At 46.2% G+C, this 18,614-nt stretch overlaps 1 protein-coding gene across 3 annotated transcripts in view; it reads right to left on the bottom strand.

Annotated features, from left to right (window-relative positions):
• Positions 1 to 5,407: 5,407 nt before the first annotated feature.
• EPG5 (ectopic P-granules autophagy protein 5 homolog) overlaps positions 5,408 to 18,614 on the bottom strand; it is a 103,629-nt gene continuing 90,422 nt past the window's right edge. For all 3 annotated transcript variants that reach the window (XM_034995868.1, XM_034995870.1, XM_034995869.1), the window contains 5 exons: positions 12,359 to 12,601; positions 10,658 to 10,874; positions 10,271 to 10,486; positions 8,362 to 8,476; positions 5,408 to 6,056 (listed from right to left, as the gene is read on the bottom strand). In XM_034995868.1, the coding sequence (XP_034851759.1) occupies positions 5,874 to 6,056; positions 8,362 to 8,476; positions 10,271 to 10,486; positions 10,658 to 10,874; positions 12,359 to 12,601 (974 nt within the window). In that variant the 3' untranslated portion in view covers positions 5,408 to 5,873. The remainder of the gene's footprint in view (positions 6,057 to 8,361; positions 8,477 to 10,270; positions 10,487 to 10,657; positions 10,875 to 12,358; positions 12,602 to 18,614) is intronic.

Below are 18,614 nucleotides of genomic sequence, written 5' to 3'. Positions count from 1 at the left end.
ACCCAGGGAACAAGAAAGGCTGCAATTATCCTCATTTACAATGAAGGGAAAATCTCCGGGAGGTAAGTGGCCCGGTCCCAGCTCCTTCCATATCCATGTGCCGCCTCTTCTTTCCCAGGCTTTCCTCCTCTCCTGTGCCCTTCCTGTGTGTCCTGTTTTATGAACTAAAGGGAGAAAAACATGATCTGCCAGTATAAGGATATAGAATTACTTGGGATTGGAACTCTCTGGGTTTCCCTGGGTTTGGGCCCCCAGACCTTTGTCTTCCACAGTCATTTCCAAGTCGTGTGTGCAAGTGACCTCAAAGGGTCCCCAGAGCAGAAGATTGCCCAGACACTCACCTCCATACCTCCACCAAAGGAGGAGGAGGGGTGGGGGAGGCTAAGAGTGGGAAGGAGGGGGAAGGGAAAGGGAAGGTAGGCAGAGGGGCCTTAAGGAAGGTTAATTAAGAAGGACAAGGCAGGGAGCAGGTCAGCCTGGGAAGGCTGAGAGAGTCCAGGGTAAATCTGGTCTAAGCCACAAATTTAGGCGATATTAAAATATGGCATCCAGGTGAGAGGCCATGTTGGTCACTCTGACCAACAGACCAGGGAATGCAGGGCTGTTTCCTACAAGTGTTTGGCTAACAAAGAAGACCAAGAGGGAAGAGGACTGTCTTCAGAAGAGGAGGAGTTTTCAGAGGAAGATGAAGACCTTCTCTATTCTGGGTTGCCCCACGGTGCCAGGGACCACTTCCGGCCCAGCAAGAAAGCCCACTCATCCAGAGACAGGTAACCGGATTCCTACACTACAAGGAGGTGGCACAGCTGGCCTCTAATCCACTTTCCAATCCCTTAATCCAGTGGTTCTACCTGGAAAAGGAAGCCAAACCCAGACAAGGGTGGAAGGGGCCCCGTCCCTGGGTGAAATTCCAAACTGATGTTACTCCCAAAAGTGCAGACCCTCCCACCATACTTTGGCCCATTCAAGATGTGTCTTACAAATGTTAATGAAAACGAATAGTAAGAGCGAGCTGAGGTTCCGAGGTGCCCCACCCCCGCCCACCAACTCTGGCAGTGGAGGCTTCCTGCAGCTTCCGATCCCTCCTCCTCCTCAGGTCACAACCACGTCAGACTCCCAGGGCTCTCCTGAACTCTCTGGGATCACCAGGGGGCCTCCTGTCTAAGCCGGGCCTTAAGCCCCCAAGCATTAAATTCTCTTTGAGGCCTTGTGTGCGGTGTGGGGACTTGTCACAATATATAGATTCTACCCACTATGAGCTTTCTAATTTCACCTTTTTCTTAGTGTGATTTCTGGATGAAAAGACCTGCCAACCAACTTGCCAAAAAATGAGACCTGTCCACCACATGTAAATGAAATTTGAATCTGGTTTATTTGCAGGATTTTACTTAAACCAATTCTCATTTCTCCCTGCTTATCATCATTACATAAAAACTCATCCTTTGTACAAGCCTGTAAAATGCTGAACAATGAATAGGAAGTGAATATTGCACATTTAATGAACAAATAAGTTGTGGTAAGGCCACACTAGACATGTGGGAAGGAAAGGGTTAAATACACTTAGGAAGTACTTGTTGCCCCATAAGTGATTTTAAGCCATTGAAAGAAAAATGAATTGTAACCTTCAGTGCTCAGACATACTACAACTGTACATTAAAAAATGAAAGTTATAATAAACAACATTCATTCCTTAAGTGATCTCATTACCCCAAAACAGGGTCAGTAGTTTATTTTTTTCAAGTTATTGTCACCAGAAATCAGGAACCCATCTGGACTAGAGGAAGCATCAACTATAGTTTCTACAGGACACTTGGTGGCTCTATTAAGTGTGAGGATCACCACAGACCAGAACAAGGTCAGTATGAGCACCTGGCTGTAAGCCAAGAACTTTATCCAGCTCAACCCAGATTCAAACGGAAGATCAGTACGAGGATACTTAAAAGTAAAAAAGGCAACATGTTTGTTTCCAACATTATACTCTCCATTTTGTTTAATAAGACAAAGTCAACTGAGCAGAAAAAAATTCAGCTACTACCTCAAAATAAGCCATAAAGTTGGTCCAAAATGAAGAGTTTTGTTTTTTTTTTTAAAGATTTTATTTGAGAGAGAGAGAGACAGCGAGAGAGGGAACACAAGCAGGGGGAGTGGGAAAGGGAGAAGCAGGCTTGCAGAGAGCCCGATGTGGGGCTCGATCCCAGGACCCCGGGATCATGACCTGAGCCGAAGGCAGACGCTTAACGACTGAGCCACCCAGGCGCCCCGTGAAGAGCAGTTTTAAAAGATAACATGCAAAGCCTTATTATAAGCTCATCGTGCTGACAGGTGAGAAACCGCAGGGCACAGCTGCTGAGAGCCGATGCCGTCCACGGGGCCCGGGCAGTGGACGTGGCTGCTGGGCCCTCGCCCAGGGCAGGGGCCAGGCGGAGGGTACAGAACGGAAGGAAGCACTCTCTCCAGATGCCTGCAGGTGAGTGCCGCCTCCAGTTTGTGCCCTTGGAGCCTCATCGGTCTCCCAAGTCCTGGCCCTGCTACTCGTGGACACGGCCCTTTTGGAGTACCATGGGCTAACGCGGGCACTTTCCCCAAAGAGCAGCCCTGTTAGACGTTGGGTGGAAGAGGGCCAACTGAAGGCACTGAGCATTTAGCCTGAAGACTAAGAGGTGGACGGGTGGGGCCAGAGGTGTGAGAAGGTCTGGGAGTGTTGGAAGATTTGTCCCAGGAGGAGGAGGAGAGCAGCCCCGGCCTGGCCTGCTCCTGCCAAACCGTTACCGATGTTATCAGGCCAGCTTTGGTGCTACGTGAAGTAGAACTACAGAGAGAGCTGGTCACGGGCCACCTGGCCTTGCCCACGAAGGGGGGGGACTACTGGCCTGGGGGCTGACAGGGAGGGGCAAAGGAGAGGCAGGAGGGGGTCAGCAGGGGAGGCTGAAGAGCAGGGCTGGGGATCCCTGCTGAATGAGAAGTGGGACCAGATGAGCTTTAATGTCCCTGCTGACTTCAGTCACGATTGTACAGCATTTGCTTCCTGCTCCAGAAGAAATCATTAAGCTTAGTATTAAAAACCCAGTAGAAAACGGAGTATCACCTTCATTCAAAAGGAAGAAAGGCCATGCACACTCTACCTTGTACAACGTGGACACACTGATTTTAGTAACCGACCGGGAGGAACGCGGTTGGCACTTGGTTAAAGTGAGGTTAGGCTACTCTGGGGGTTTGCATCTTCTGGATAGGCTTGCCCCCGCCTCAGAACTGACCGACTCCTGCAACCCCAGGAAGCAGATGTGACTGAGCCCCAAACAGATCATGAGGTTCTCTGCGTGCCCAGGAGCTTTGGGAACATGCGGGGTGGGTCCCAAATCCTCCAGCAGGCTGGGCACACACATCAGCACCACCTCCTGTCCTCAGCGTCTGCGCCTCCCAGCTTTCCGCCATGTTCACTTGTCACAGGCGTGGGAGCCTGGAGAGGGAGACCGAGGGTGCGTCTCGGACCGAGCTCTGTGTGCTGCAGAGCTGGGGGAGACGGGGTGGGTGGGGGGGCAGAAGCAGGGGAGGTGCTCGTCATGGGCCAGGAAGCTGCCAGACATCCCTGTGGGAAGCAGGCGCCGCCGTGGCAGGTGCAGGGCAGGTGTGGGCAGGTGTGGGCCAGCGGGCCTCCAGCACTGCTCGGAGCGGGCGGCCTGGGGCCGGCTGGATCCGGACAGCCATGCACAGCACGGGTAACAGCGTCCAAAACCGGCCCCGCGCGCTCCGGAGGCCGACTACTTTCGGCAGCAAAGGCGCGTTACTCCTGAAAGCCAACGGGGAGGCCGGTCTCTTCCGCCCCAGGAGGCTGCAGCAGCGCTGCCACCTTCTGAAGCATCTCACGGTCTTTAAAGCGCTTTCTTGGCCCAGAGCAGCTCGGAGGAAGCAAGCGGTGAGCCAAGCTCCCACTGCTGCTAAGCCCGAAGGAGTTAGAGAGGAGGCGCTTTCACCGACCCCCTATGATAATCAAGTTCCAGTGTCAAATGAAATAGAGGACATCAGGCACAAAAGCCTGCACTGACTTTAACTGAAATACTTGACAAGATAGTGTGAGATCCCTAAAATTCGTAGTCTTGCCAGCTACAACCAAAGGTTGGTTTTATTTTTTATGATTTTTACAGACCAAACACATTATAAATATTACAAACCTTCGAAAATTAATAATCATAATTTTCTTTAAAATGTACATACTGTCACTCAAAAATGTTCACATTCTAGGATACCAATAATTACAGCTTCCTCAGAGAAAAGAGCACACAAAACCCCTCCTGTCATAAAATCTTTGTTGCCAAATCGGCCACCAAACTGCTCACAGCTTCTAACGCTTTCTTACACAGCACAGGGAAGCTGCCTGATGTTGAAAGTGGAGAGAAGCAAAACGCCCCAGGTTAGCTCTGTGACGGACACCTCGTGACCTACACAAACTCGGAGGCTGCAGGGGGATGAGCTCTGTGAGGCAGAAGTGTTCTGTCCAACTAGAGAAGTTTGAAATGAAGAACAGCTCCTGCACACTTCCACATGTTGGGGGAAGTACTACATAGGGTATCTGAAAGAGAGATTATCACTCCGTTAACCTAGATCCCTACCCCCTGCTAAGAGCTCTCAGTTCAGATATTTTTAGGTAAATACCCTTGGGTTATAAGTAACCCATGAACAGAAGACATATTATGCAAGCTGAACAAACAAAACCAATTCTGAGCCAAGAGAATTAGGAAGACAAAAGTCAAACTTTCATTCCAGGGGGGGAAATGACGAGAGCAAGAAGCTGGCGACAGAACAAGGCCACACTACAGAAAGGCGCTGGTAATGAGTGAACTGTTACCAACAACAGAAGGCACAGGGCTACTGGGAAAAGCCCAATTTCCATGGACAAGTGCTTCAGTAGGTGTGCTAACTTCATCTGACTTTATATGTGGAATGAAGAAACACAAAGGGACCCAGAGCATCAAGTTCTCAGACTCTGTCTCTTTCTAGACAGCAAGGCCTTCCGATTTCAAGCCTGGTGTCTAACAAGAGTTGCGAACTCTGATGTCTACAGGGACGGAGGAAGTGACCTGAGTGAGGGAATGGGCTGGGGTAGGCTCTACAGAGATTATGTCTACAGTGACCACACTCTCCACCATGGGGGTCACACAAAACACGCCACCAGTGTGCCACCTCGGTTGACAGGGATGTCTCCTTCTCCATAAGGACCACAGCTGGATGGAAATGGACTTGTCACCGTCTCTGCTGTCCACTACAATCAGGATCAAGTGGCCCCATTTTAGACAATGACTCACTTTAATTCAGCATTCTTATCTCCATTCTGCGGGAAGTGATACTTTTAAGCTGGTGTATTTCCCCACCTGTGAGAAATGCAGAAATTTTCTAAGCTTTTTTTACCTGGAAAGAACACAAATGGGGTTCAAAAGTGAGGGTTCTACATGACTCCCAAAGTGGTTAGATCTGGCATAGCAGTCTCGAGATTTAAATAAAATAGGGAAGACAGAAATGGAGACACAGAAGAGCTCTGTGCGAGGTCCTGTGAGGTGACTGGGGCTCCAGCAGCTGAGAGTGGTTCTGTGCCCAAGTGGGACTCAGTAAGTTTCTCCTGTCGGGTGAACATAAAAACTAAAAAGGCCCCAAGAAGTTTCAAGAACTAAGAAGACGCACACACACGCACACACACGCATGCACGCACACACGTGCGCATGCGCAACAGAATTATCTAGTGCCTCCCGACTTGCACTGCAGTCAACAAACTCATTGGCCAAACTGAGCTCTGCAGTGAGACTGAGCGAAGTTACTTGTGCAACAGCAAAGTTAAATGTAAACGTAAACAGCAACAGGGTTTCTTGAGATACTCAGTGTTACTATCGTATGTTGTCCAAATAATGCACTTCTGGATAGAGACAGTTAACAAGAAGAGCCAGGAAGCTTTTCCCATCTTGGAGGCAATGGCCAGGATGCTTTATAAATTGTGCAGCTTGCGATATCTGATCCTGGTATTCAACATACTGCTTATTTGACGTCAAGGATTCAAGAGCAGTCAGAGCCTAAGAGACACGAAGACAAGAGGGTTAACCATACAGACGCAGACAATGTGATTCCCACAGGTGCAGCACAGCTGCCATTACCTGCTACGACCGTGAGCCTCCGGGAAGCTTACAGAACTACAAGTCCCAGAGGCAGGCACTCACTGATTAACCACAGCGGAAGGAAGCCAGCAACTCAAGTTTCTCCGGCTTCGGCCGCCTTCCACACCCAGCCCTCCCTCCTGCTGGCCTGTGCTGTTTCCCAACCCTTCTGCACAGAGAGCCCCTGCTGCAAGCCCCTTAACCGGAAATCCCAGGTGCCAATGGCCTGTGCATGTTTGATTTGCTGTTGGGTTTGTTCTCACGTTACAAAATCATGTCATACTAAGCTAACTGTATGAAATTCAAAAGAAACCAGTGTCTAAGTGCTGCTGAGGATAAACAATAAGGTAGCTCGATCAGTCAACAAACGAAGTACAGATCAAGTTCCTCCGGCTTTGCCCGCCAAAAACAATGAAGGTGCTCCCATGCCCTTTTTTTTTTTTTTTAAGATTTTATTTATTTATTTGACAGAGACAGACAGCGAGAGAGGGGACACAAGCAGGGGGAGTGGGAGAGGGAGAAGCAGGCTCCCCGCCGAGCAGGGAGCCCGATGCGGGGCTCGATCCCAGGACCCTGGGATCCTGACCTGAGCCGAAGGCAGACACTTAACGACTGAGCCACCCAGGCATCCCACGCCCCTCTTTACATTCTTTAATCCCATAATTTTAAAATTTCTTTCCTAGTGGGAGAAGTGAAAAAGACTATTTGGAGAAAACAAAATCAGGGTAACAGTTCTTAGTGTAGGGAGAGTTTTATTTTCCAGCTATACAAGTCCACCCACCCCCAGGATGGTGAATGTGCCCATCAAGTCCCCCACACCTTACCCTCTCAGAGATGCGACCACTGCACTAGCGAATATAGATTAAATGGTGGAATTTGCTTGGCTCAGTAAACAAGGACGGAGAAGATTTTGAGGATGGTAAACGAACTGGCAGCTTAGAAGTAAATGGCCAGGGGGTTGGAGACAGAAGTCTTGGAGTGGAAAATAAACTGATCTGGGTACCAACCTAACTGTTGTGTGAAGAGAGTTCAACCTAAGAACAGGAAGCACTGGGCTTGAGCGGGAGCCATGCCTGAAGGGAACGCAGGCAGAGAGGCGAGGCTCAGGGGACCTCCTCTGATGCAGGAGAGCGTCAGACGTCTCAAATATACCCGGAAATGGGTCGTGCTGACTTCACAACCGGCCCTTGGGACAGTCACCTGCCCACCTGTGGGGTTCAGACATGGCTCATCGATGACTTTGGGGACTCAGAGAGCAGTTGTGAGGTCAGTTCGGGACAAGTATCAGGTCTTACATAGACCAAGAAGCCTGTGAAGACCCTGCCGACTGGATCACTGGACGCGTGCTCTCGATACCCAGGAGGTCATCCGGCCCGGGGCTAGCCTGGACACCGCAAGGCTGCAGAGGAGGAAGAGCTGGGGGTGCAAGCGCCAAGAGGGCGAGGCGGAGCCACACGGCTGAGTGATCCCGGCCCAGCACGTGCAAGCTAGCGCGCCCGCCCCTCTGCGCTCCCCTTCCTCACCACACACAGCCAGGACAGGAACCGTCCCTAGCGTCCAGGGTGGTTAGGAGGGTCTGTCCGGTGAGTGAAGACTTACAACAGGGCCTGGCACGTAGTGAGGACTCAAGAACGCTAGCCATCGTTTTATCTGAGCCACCTCTGTACGCACGCGGCCAGCCTGTTTGCAGGTGCAGGAATGGGACCGCTGCCACGTGGCCGTCTGTGTTCTAGAACAAACTAGCATTTCTCATAGCTGCCGCTCTGTCCAGGTTTGGTTATTCCAACAGCAGCCAGCAGTGGTCAAGCTCCAGACTCACAAAACAGGAGCTGCTTCCTTGGTTCCCAGCTACAGCTCAGCTAACCTCACTGGTCTTCACTGTGGCCCCAGCTTCTGGGCCAGTGCCCAGCCCCCAGGAGGTAGCCAGTCAGCACACCACGTTCATCAGAACCAGATCTGATCCTGGACTGGCTTGCCTGCCCACGGCCTTGCTTCTTCTACGACGGCAGTGACAGTGCTCGAGGCAAGTGCCTACAAAGACAGTTTAACGCAGGCAGGTGCAGTAACCATTTTCCGGGGCGCAGAGCATACTGATGAGCTACTCCTGAAAACCACAACCTCGTGTTGTCGTCGTGTGTAAGGACCAGTGCTGCCCCCTCCCCGCCTCCTGGGCAGGTCAACGGAAGAACTCCTACCCAGGAACTATAAAGCTGTTTTTACTGACCTGCTGAGCTTTTGGGGTCAGATGTAATTCCGTGCCAGGCTTCAAACGGATCTGATCCTCGGAAGGAACCTGAACTGAAAGGAAGGCGGCCATGCCTCGAGCAACCACTCGGAACCTTAGGTGTCAAGGAGAGGTCAGAAGTAAATGACTATTAAAGTAAATATTTTAAAGTAAATACCACATTTTCTCTTTAAAAACAAGATAAACACATTTCAGACCTAATGTTGCTGTTAGCATTTGCAGGAAAATCTTAAAAAAGATCCAGAAGGAGGATTAATCTTCCTTTCCATTATACTGCCCCAACAATGTAAGCAACATTCAGACTCAAGAATAAAAGTGCTGCAAGCATGTAGAATAACTGGAACTCTCAGACATTGCTAGTGTGAATGTGAGAGATGGTGCAAGAAAATAGGTTCTGGCAGTTACTCGGTAACAGAGTAACCATATGACCCAGCAATTCCACTCCTGGGCATATACCCAAAAGAACAGAAAACAGGTGTTCTAACAAAAATTTGTAAACAAGTTTCATAACGGCACTATTCACAACAGCCAAAAAGTGTAAACGACCCAAATGCCTATCAACTGATGAATGGATAAACAAAATGTGGGACATCATATACTGGAATATGACTCAGCCATTAAAAGGAGTGGGGTACGGATTTATGATAAAACATGGGTGAGTCCTGAAACTTCATGCTATGTCACAGAAGCCAGACACGAGGCCACATACTACATGATTCCATTTATATGAAATGTCCAGAAGAGACACAATAAAGTCGGAAAGTCAATTAGTGGCTGCCAGAGACGCAGGGGACAGGGGTCTAGGGAGTAACTATGTCATGAGCGTAGCATTTCCTGCTGGGGTGACAGAAACATGTGGTGATGGCTGCAACATTGTGTATGTACTAAATGCTACTGAATTGTACATTTTAAAAGAGCTGCCATGATAAATTTTATGTTACGTGTAGTCTACCACAACTTAAGTGAATCAAAATCACATACTCCTGCTAAACTCTATCACAAACAAAGAGACATGGTGTGAACCCGTATGGACTGAGTGATTCCCAAAGTTGCAACAAGAGGATGGGCTATTCCACAAGAATGCTGACATGAGAATGGGAGGAGAACTTGTTTCAACACTGATAAGGGCTTGGAAAGAAAACCATTATGCAAATAAGTAAGATAAAACGGGAAGCTAGCGGCAAATTCTTTCATGCCTCGGAATTTTTTAGCAACAAAAACTTAAGACTTGTTTCTCATTACTTATCCTTATCCGTTAACTTTAACTCATCTTGACTTACAGTTCTAGGAGACTGCCTCGTGGGGCCTGGGCAGCCCTGACAAAGTATGCAATGAAGCAGCTAACTGGGGTATTTTCACCTAACCCTGCACACCGTCACTGGCTCAAAACCAGACAGAAATCAGCAGTGTGGTCAGGTTACAAAGCCAAAATACAACAAGAGATACTACTAAGAAAACATTCTTTAAATGTGAAAACAAAGTTGTTTTAAAATGAGAAAAAAAGGGCGCCTGGGTGGCTCAGTTGGTTGAGCAACTGCCTTCGGCTCAGGTCATGATCCTGGAGTCCCTGGATCGAGTCCCGCATCGGGCTCCCTGCTCGGCAGGGAGTCTGCTTCTCCCTCTGACCCTCCCCCCTCTCATGTACTCTCTCTCATTCTCGCTCTCTCAAATAAATAAATCAATCTTTAAAAAAATAAAATAAAATAAAAAAATAAAATGAGAAAAAAAATGTTTTTGTAAAATATAAAGATGTAATCAGGTGATTTTGTTCCCCCCCTTAATCTATAGGGGAACCCTAGCCTAGCCCTTAAGTCAAAAAACCTCCTAAAGTATTACAATCCCGAAGTAGGAGCAGAAGCTGAGGCCCACTTAGAAGGTGCTTCCTTACCTGTTAGACAGGGGTGACTTCCGGCCCAGCCCAATTGCCCCCAGAATCCCAGAGCTGAGCCTCTCCTCGGCCAGCAGGCTCAGCCTGCTCTGAAGCATGAGCAGAATTCGAATGACAGATTCTGTCAAGACCGAGTCACTCTGCTCCGCTTGAATCAGGGACAGCTGCAGGACTTGGTGCCACCACAAAAACAGCTTGGCCTCTTCCTGCGTGGAGCTGGGGGGGGGGGGGGCAGGAGGAAAATAAAATTAGAAGTGGATTCTTTCCGCTCCCATTTAACTGAAGTCCACATTTGAATTTTAAGTACAGGGGACATTCAGTACTTTAAAAGCTTAGGCTAACAGATAATATAGTGAGTGTGATACGGCAGCCACGGGGCCAACAAACCTTGGATACACCTGTTCCAACCACTTGCTTAAGATGAGCAGCACCTTCATGTCGTTCCTTAGAGTCTGTTCACTATTTAAACACTGAAGCAAGTAGACATAAAGAGTCAGGTAACTGCCGAGGGACAGGCACTCCTGCAGAAATTCTTCTATGGTAAGCTCAGGAACTTGAAGGGACACCAGAATGGGGCCCCATCCTAAATTCTGATTGAGGGAACCTAAGAAAAGAGCACCAAGAAAAGACAGCAAGATAAAAACAGGAATCAAATTATTTAACTGCTGTCATGAATCTTTTCACTTTAGGCTTCATGTCAAGCCCATGGGACCCCGGAGGCCACCCAAGGGAAGCATGCCGGGAGGCTCAGACTGGAAAGCCCGCACGCTGAGTGCCTATCCCCTGCTAGCCACTGCGGAGGGGCCGAAGTCAGAACTGAGCACTGTGTTCTCAGAGTCACCCTTCTCATCATTTTATGGTCATTAAAATCGCAGGCAGACACTGCCTGTCCGGTCATCCAAGGGTCTTAACTTCATCTAATACCTTTTAAGTATGTTATGAAAATGTATGCTTTTCCAAGGAAAATTATTATTCTATCCAACTGAAGTATTTCCCCTTTTTAAAGCTTAGCTGGATTCATCCCTCAACGGAAATCAATTGAAAAAACATTTTTTTTGATTTTGGTAACATGAATGAATTTGAAGCAGGAGTTTATCCTTATGGTTCTCAAGTCTTTGGGGGGAATGACAGTGGGGAGATGGTGACATGCACAGCACCTTCCATGGGGGGACATGGGTACAGGTCATGGTCTGCCAAGAAAGGGCAGGGGCAGGTTATGGGCACCTCCCGGCATTCTTGCTCTAATACCCTTCTTTCTCTCCTACTGTGTGCACAATGTATATCTGGGTATCAGAGTTGAGTAGTGCTAATCCAAGCCATTCTTCTTAACCAGACCACGTTGTTTCCAGAATCAGAGTTTAGAGGGAGGTTAGGGAATAAGAAAGATTTTTAAAAGGTAGGGGTGGGGTGGAGATTGACCTCTTTGTAATAGTTCAAAAGATGTGACAAAAAGCAATAAAAAACTTATATGAAAACTCATTTTAACAAGTGACAAAAATAGAGAAAAATAACACAGTGGGTCTTATTATAAAGATTCTGGTTTAGGGGCGCCTGGGTGGCTCAGTTGGTTAAGCGACTGCCTCCAGCTCAGGTCATGATCCTGGAGTCCCGGGATCAAGTCCCACATCGGGCTCCCTGCTCAGCAGGGAGTGTGCTTCTCCCTCTGACCCTCCCCCCTCTCATGTGCGCTCTCTCTCTCATTCTCTCTTTCAAATAAATAAATAAAATCTTTAAAAAAAAAAAAAAAAGATTCTGGTTTATAGCATTTGTTTTGAAGAGCATAGCTAGGCCTGTGACTTACACGATGTGCCTCCCATAAAAGGGCCGGTCTGACATTGAAACCCACTGTAAAGTGAATTAGAGGTTCCCTCCACGGAAACATGGTTGTGCTGACAAACATGGGCCATAGGTTCTCACGCTAACTGCAGATCTTTGCAAACAAAACAAAATACATACTGAAGTATCAGCTACATTAACAAGGAAATCTGCGTGGCGCAATCACCCGCTGGGGAGGGTCTGGAAAGATACCTCCTTCTGACAAAGCTTTGCTCTCGCCTGGAAAGGACCAACCTAAAGAGAGCTTCGCACCTTCTTTGAAGTAGGCAGTGATGCAGGCTTCCGTGGTCTCGGCCATGTGGCGGACGGAAGCCAGGCTCTGACAGGCTGCTGTTAAGAGGGGCAGGACCACCAGCCCGTGCACTTTCTGTCCAATCCAGGTCCGGACACTGCCCCGGAGGAACTCTGCCGTTGGAATAGTCGCATTGTTCATCATCATTAGGACTTCCATAAAGAGGCTGCTGAGGGCCATGTGGCGGGTTTGGCTGTCCATGTCTGCGGGGGAACATAGACACACTCCGTGAGAGGCTGCCGGAACGGCGACGTGAATGTGAGCAACTTCAGCTGCACTCTGGGCACATTTTACAATTTACAAATACTCTGGATGGTGCTTAGCTGGTAAGGATAGGATGCAGCACATCAGTACTTTGTAAGGGCACAGTAGGAACCACTGAGAGACCCCTGGTTACAGGAGGTGGCCGAGCAATACTTTAATAAAGAGACCTATCAAGTTGGCATGAAAGACTAAACAATTTATCAGAACATGCTTACTTAGACTTTAGCTTCCAAACTTTGCTCATTTGGAAAACCAAGCAGGCAGATCTCAGAAGTCACCTGATAAACGGACTAGAAAAATACCTCCACCCTCACCACTACCAAAGCTATCAATATTCTGGAGTGATTTACAAGGAATAGAGGTTATTACTTAAAACAAAATATAAAAGTAAGGAAAAGAAACACCTTTTAAACCTTCTTAAAAGAGCTCCTAACTTAAACAGCTCTTATTTCCTTGTTTTTTAAATGGAAAAAGAAAAGTGGACAGACTGATAATTTAAATGGGTCTTTCAAAAAAACAGATGAAAAGAGCACAGCGTATAAGAAAAAGCAAATTCATTGTACAAGACACCTGTGAATGAGCAGGTTACCGAGGTAGATTCCTTCCTCACATCCCAAAACAGAAAACCTTTTTCGCAGGCTAGAGTTTTTGCCAACTACTTCTAGCTCTCCTTAAGCTAGGTAGAATTTTTTTAATGGAACAGAAGTGGGGCTTTGTCACCACAAGCCTCCCGTATTGACATCAGCGAGGGCAGGGGAGTCTGGGTCGTACTTGCCACACCTATCAAATCAAACTCGCCCACCTGCAAGTGTTAAATAAACTCTAACAATGTTACTGTAAGACCTACTTATTGTGATCAAAGCAAGGACTTCAGGAACCAAAGTTCTAGACATAAGTTCAACAATGTCTATGTGTGAGTGCATATTTTGTCATGTATTCCTACGGGTATGGGCATTCTTCTCTAAGGCCTTATCTCTGAATTTCAGCTCAAAAGCAACTGTAATTTTAATGTGCCTTTTAATGATGACTCACAGGAACAAAAACTCATACAGTAAGCCTCCTAACAGATCCCACCCTCTCCTCTCCTCTCCCTATGCATCATCAACACAGCCAACAAATGTTTTCTTAAAAACCAGATCTGATCCCGTCACTCTTCTGAGGAAGATCTTTCTAGAACACCCTCCCCTCCTGTGCTTGGCCAGCTATTATCTGACCTTCACGGCCTAAACACATTTGATCAACTCTAAAACCCTTTCTCTGGTATCGCCTGCTAATTTTTCTTTTTTTCTTTTAACACTGACTGGGTGTTACTGGTTAGAGGGGCTGATGCTAAAAGGTCAGGTGCACTATCCCATTTCATGCTTACAACACCCATATGAAACAGGTATGACTATTATCCCCACTTTGCAGATGAAGTTATAAAACTTGTACAAGATCACACAGCAGGTGGAACACCCAGGCAGTCTGGTCCCAGAATCAGCTTTTTACCTACCATATTATATACCCTGTGCAGTAAATCTACATTGCAGGTACGTACAAGAAATTTCAACTGATTTTTTGTTCACCAATTCTAACCAACTCAGACAGTGACACCAGCTTTCAATTGCTGTGCTTCCCTAAATACTACAGTTGCCTATTTTCAAACAGTATTTAAGTAAACATTAAAACATCTGTGAGATTCATCCACGTCGTGGCAGATTTTCACTGTTGCATTCTATTATACAAATATACTACAACAATTCATCCTTTCTACTGAACACACGGGTTGTTTCCGGTTTTGGATCCCCTCAGATGCATAACTACAGTCACTGTTCACGTTTCCCAGGGCACAGGTGCATTTCTTTTGGAATATTCCAAGGAGCGGAATTCTGAGTCGTACGATATGCAAACTAGTAGATGACAGATGCCAAACTTTTAAAACTGGTTGTACCAATTTCCTCTGTGATCAGCAGTACATGAGTTACATTCATCCACATACTTGCCAACTTTGTATCGAAACCTTCTTAACTGTACTCACTATGGTGGATGTGTCATCTTTTAATTTGCATTTCCCTGATTATTAACATGGTTAGCACCTTTCTGTAAATATACTGGTCATTTAGATATTCTCTTTTGTAGAATGTCAATTCAAGGGTCTTGTTCATTTTTTCTACTGGGTTGTCTTTTTCTCCCTTCTTTTATCCAGTGTGATAATTTTAGTCACTCATATTTAATGTTAATTACTGATGTAACTGGGTCTAAATCTACAATCTTACAATGTACTTTCCATTTACTCCCCAAATTCTACATCCCTTTTTCTCTCTTTTACTTCATTATTTCTTATTCTATTTTCTCTCTTTTGGTCTGGAAGTTAAACACCGTTCCAACATTCTTACAGTGGTTGCCTTACCAATTACACATGCACTCTTGACTTTTCAAAAGTCTGATGTTAACTGGCTCCAAGGCAGTGCCAGGGCTCTGTAACATTCTAACCCCTACCAGCTCTCCCTGCTGGTGCCTTATCCCCGGGAGGCATTTCTATTATTATTGTTTTAGACAATCATGTTTCATGTAGACTCACCTACACGTTTATCTGCCACTTTCATTGTTCTTCACACTCTCTCTCTTCCTACTTATCTTCTCCGGATTATTATCTCTTTCTTTCCACAGTCTTTGATCGTATTTTGCTATTCTTTTTATAACCTCTTAAGCTGGATTCTTATCTTATTAGCCTTCATCTTTTTAACATTTTAATATAAGCACTGAAGGCCAAGAAACTAAGTCCCACTTTAGCTGCACCCCACAAGTTTGGATGCATTCTGTTTTTTTATCCAGTTCCAAATCTTCTAAATTTCTATTATGACTGCTTCTTTGGTCATCATCAGTTAGTTAAAAGTTTGCTTCTTAATTTCCAGGGTATAGTTATATTTTGTTACTGATTCCTAAGTTGACTGCATTGTGGTCTGTTGCACACCAGTCCTTTGAGATTGGTGGAGACTGGCTTTAAGCTGAACAAGGGTGAGGTTCCTTAGCCATTGTGTAGGGGACTCATCCCGCATATACAGGGCATATCTTGTCCACGTGCTCACTATACCCAGTGGGGCTCTTCAGACTTCCTAAAGCCTTACTGATTCTCCTTCGACTTCATCAATTACTGTGAGATGTGTGGCAAAATCTCTTACTGTGAGTGAATCTGACTTTTCTCTTCCTAATTTTGTCAGTTTTCACTTCAGGTATTTGCAGTTGCTGCTGTATTATTAGGTACAAATACATTTATCATTAATATATGCTCCTGGTGGATTAAACCTTTTATCAATTTCCCATGACTCTATCTCTACGATAACGCTTTTATTTATTTATTTTTTGTCATGCAACTTCAAAGCAGGGAAACACCCTAAAGATCACCTGGCTCTGTAATGCTTTCTGCTTCACAGTCCTATCTGCCCAATATTAATCTACTACGCCAGCTTTCTATTTTAATAATTGCCTGATATGATTGCCTTATAGAAAGCTTTCTATATCCTATGCTCTATATGTACTTTTTAGAAACAGCTTAAGGCTGGATGTTCATTATTAATTCAGTCTGACAAACTTTTGTCTTTTAAGCTGAGTACCTGTCCATTTACATTTGCTGATGTATTTAAATTTTACCATCTTATTTTGGTTATTTTTCTCACCTTCTCCAAGCTTCTTTTCTTGCCTTCTTTGGACTGAATGCACTTTGGCCATTCCTTTTTATCTCCCTCCACTAACTTGGAAATTATACATTTTATTTCTATTCTTTTAGTGAATTTCTTAGCAATTTCAACATTCACATTTTACCAAGATGTAAATTTAATCAATTTATTGACCCTCTCAAACCATACTAAAACTTTAGATGCTTTTAAGTCAACCTCCTTCCTAACTTACATGTACTTGTGGCCATATAGTTTAATTTTTGCTTTTGCTTTTTAAACCCATAAATGCATGGTTATGTAGTTTTCCATATGTGCCTAACATTTTACTACGTTCTCTGCTTACTTTTCCTGCTTATAATCCAAGCCTTTTTACTTGTGATCACTCTACTTCTACCTAAAGAACATGCTTTAGGATTTCCTTCAAGTGATGTCACGGGGACAAACAATCTCAGTTTTCAATGAAAGTATCTTTATATCACCCTCATCCTTGCAAGATGGTTTCTCTTAGTTTACAGCTCCAGGTTACAAGTCACTTCCACACAGCACACTGAAGCTGTTCCACTGTCTTAGCTTCCTTTGTTGCTACTGAGAAGTCAGCAGTGTAAATGTTCCTTTGTAGGTGACCGTCCGCCCTCCTTCCTGGGTGTGAGAGTTCTTTCCTTTGTCCCTGCTGCTCGTGCAGCATCACCACAGTGTGACAGTGTGTAGAGATGTGCATTTCTCGGTCCTGCTTAGGATCTGCTGGGTTCACTGAATCTAAGGAGTGTTGTGCTCATCGGCCCTGGAAAATTCTCAGCCCTGCTGTCTCTCCGGCTATTCCTGCCTCCCCCCAGGTCTGTCTGTCCTCTCCGGGAATTCTGACTGGATGACTGCATGTATGTTCCATCTTCCCGGCCTGTCCCCCAGGCCCTCTAACCTCGCTTCCATGTTCTTTCTCTGTCTGTTCTACATTCTGGACACTGTGTTCATATGTATTCTCCAGTTTACTAATTTTCTCTTCAAATGAGTTGAACCTGCTGTTAAACTTACCCATTAAGTTTTTATTACAAGTGCTATATTTTACATTTCTAGAATATCGGATTCTCCCTCAAAGCTGTATATTTCTATAATTTCTTGCTCCTACCGACATTTTCAAATTTCTCTTATTTTATTAAATAGATAAAAATACTTTTTTGTTTACTGTACTAATTATTTCAGTATCTTAAGTCGTTCTCTGCTGACTTGCTTGTGGTGCCTTGTTTCCTTGTGTGTTTTATGACTTTTTCTTTTTTTACTATGAGTTCATATTCCTTGGAACTCTGAGGCCAGAGCTGAAGACGGGTTTCTCCAACGTGGCTCTGTGGGTGCTTTCCCCTGGGCATCTAACGGCACTGCCGACACAGAACAACTTGTACTCAGTTCCCAGGCTGAGGGATTTTTCTCTGGACAGTCTAGGTAGTAGGAATTTGTGCCTCAGACACACATGAGGGTCAGCTTATGCCTACTGATTTTCGAAAGAGACAGCTCTCTTTCCCCACCACATAGATATCTGACCCAACACCCAGGTCAAACGGATTATTGACTTTGCTCTCCTCTCCCAGGGGCAGGTTTATCTCTGGCTCATCCTTACACTGAAGATGCCATCCTGTGGGTGATGCATACGAGCTCCTTTCAGGCCCCCATCTCCAGCGGCCCTGGGCTTTAGTGCTCCCCTACCCCACCCCAGTCTAAGATGGTCCCGTAAAAGCCTTCAAGGGGGAAGCCAGCTTCAGCACTCCATCTACGTTTATGGGTTCCTCCTTTCACTTAGCTTCTGACTTCTAAGATTTCCCACCACCTCATGACAAGTTTCATTGTCGGTTTCCTAAAAACATTTTGTCCAGCATTCTTAGTTGTTTTCAGCAGAAGCAGTCAGGATACCCAGTCCACCAAACTGCCAGGAGCACAAGCTCTCCACACACAGTTTCTTTACACGTCTACAGGTGATTCTGAAGGGCTCTCCCAGTGAAGAGCGAAAGCATCTCGGGATGCTGCTCACTGGCCGTCTCTGGTTCCCTCCTACTTATTAAATCCAGCTGTCTAGCTTAGCCCTCAGTCCCGTTAATCTCACACCAGCATCTGACAGTGTCAACTCCTCCTCAAGTTCTTAGCATTTGTCCCTCCCCTGGTGCCGACATGACAGTGTCCCTGGGAGCCCATCCTCTCTCCAAGCACCACTTCTCTGGGAACAAGACTGAAAGTGTCCTGCCCAGGCCCCTGATCTCACAAGAGCAGGGATTCACCCACTGAATGGAGACACGACGGCCCATGGGCCACT

Source organism: Mirounga leonina, unplaced genomic scaffold, assembly GCF_011800145.1.
Source record: "Mirounga leonina isolate KUSES-001 unplaced genomic scaffold, KU_Mleo_1.0 Mir_93, whole genome shotgun sequence".
NCBI classification, from domain to species: Eukaryota; Metazoa; Chordata; class Mammalia; order Carnivora; family Phocidae; genus Mirounga; species Mirounga leonina.
This window is presented reverse-complemented; position numbering and strand designations above follow the sequence as displayed.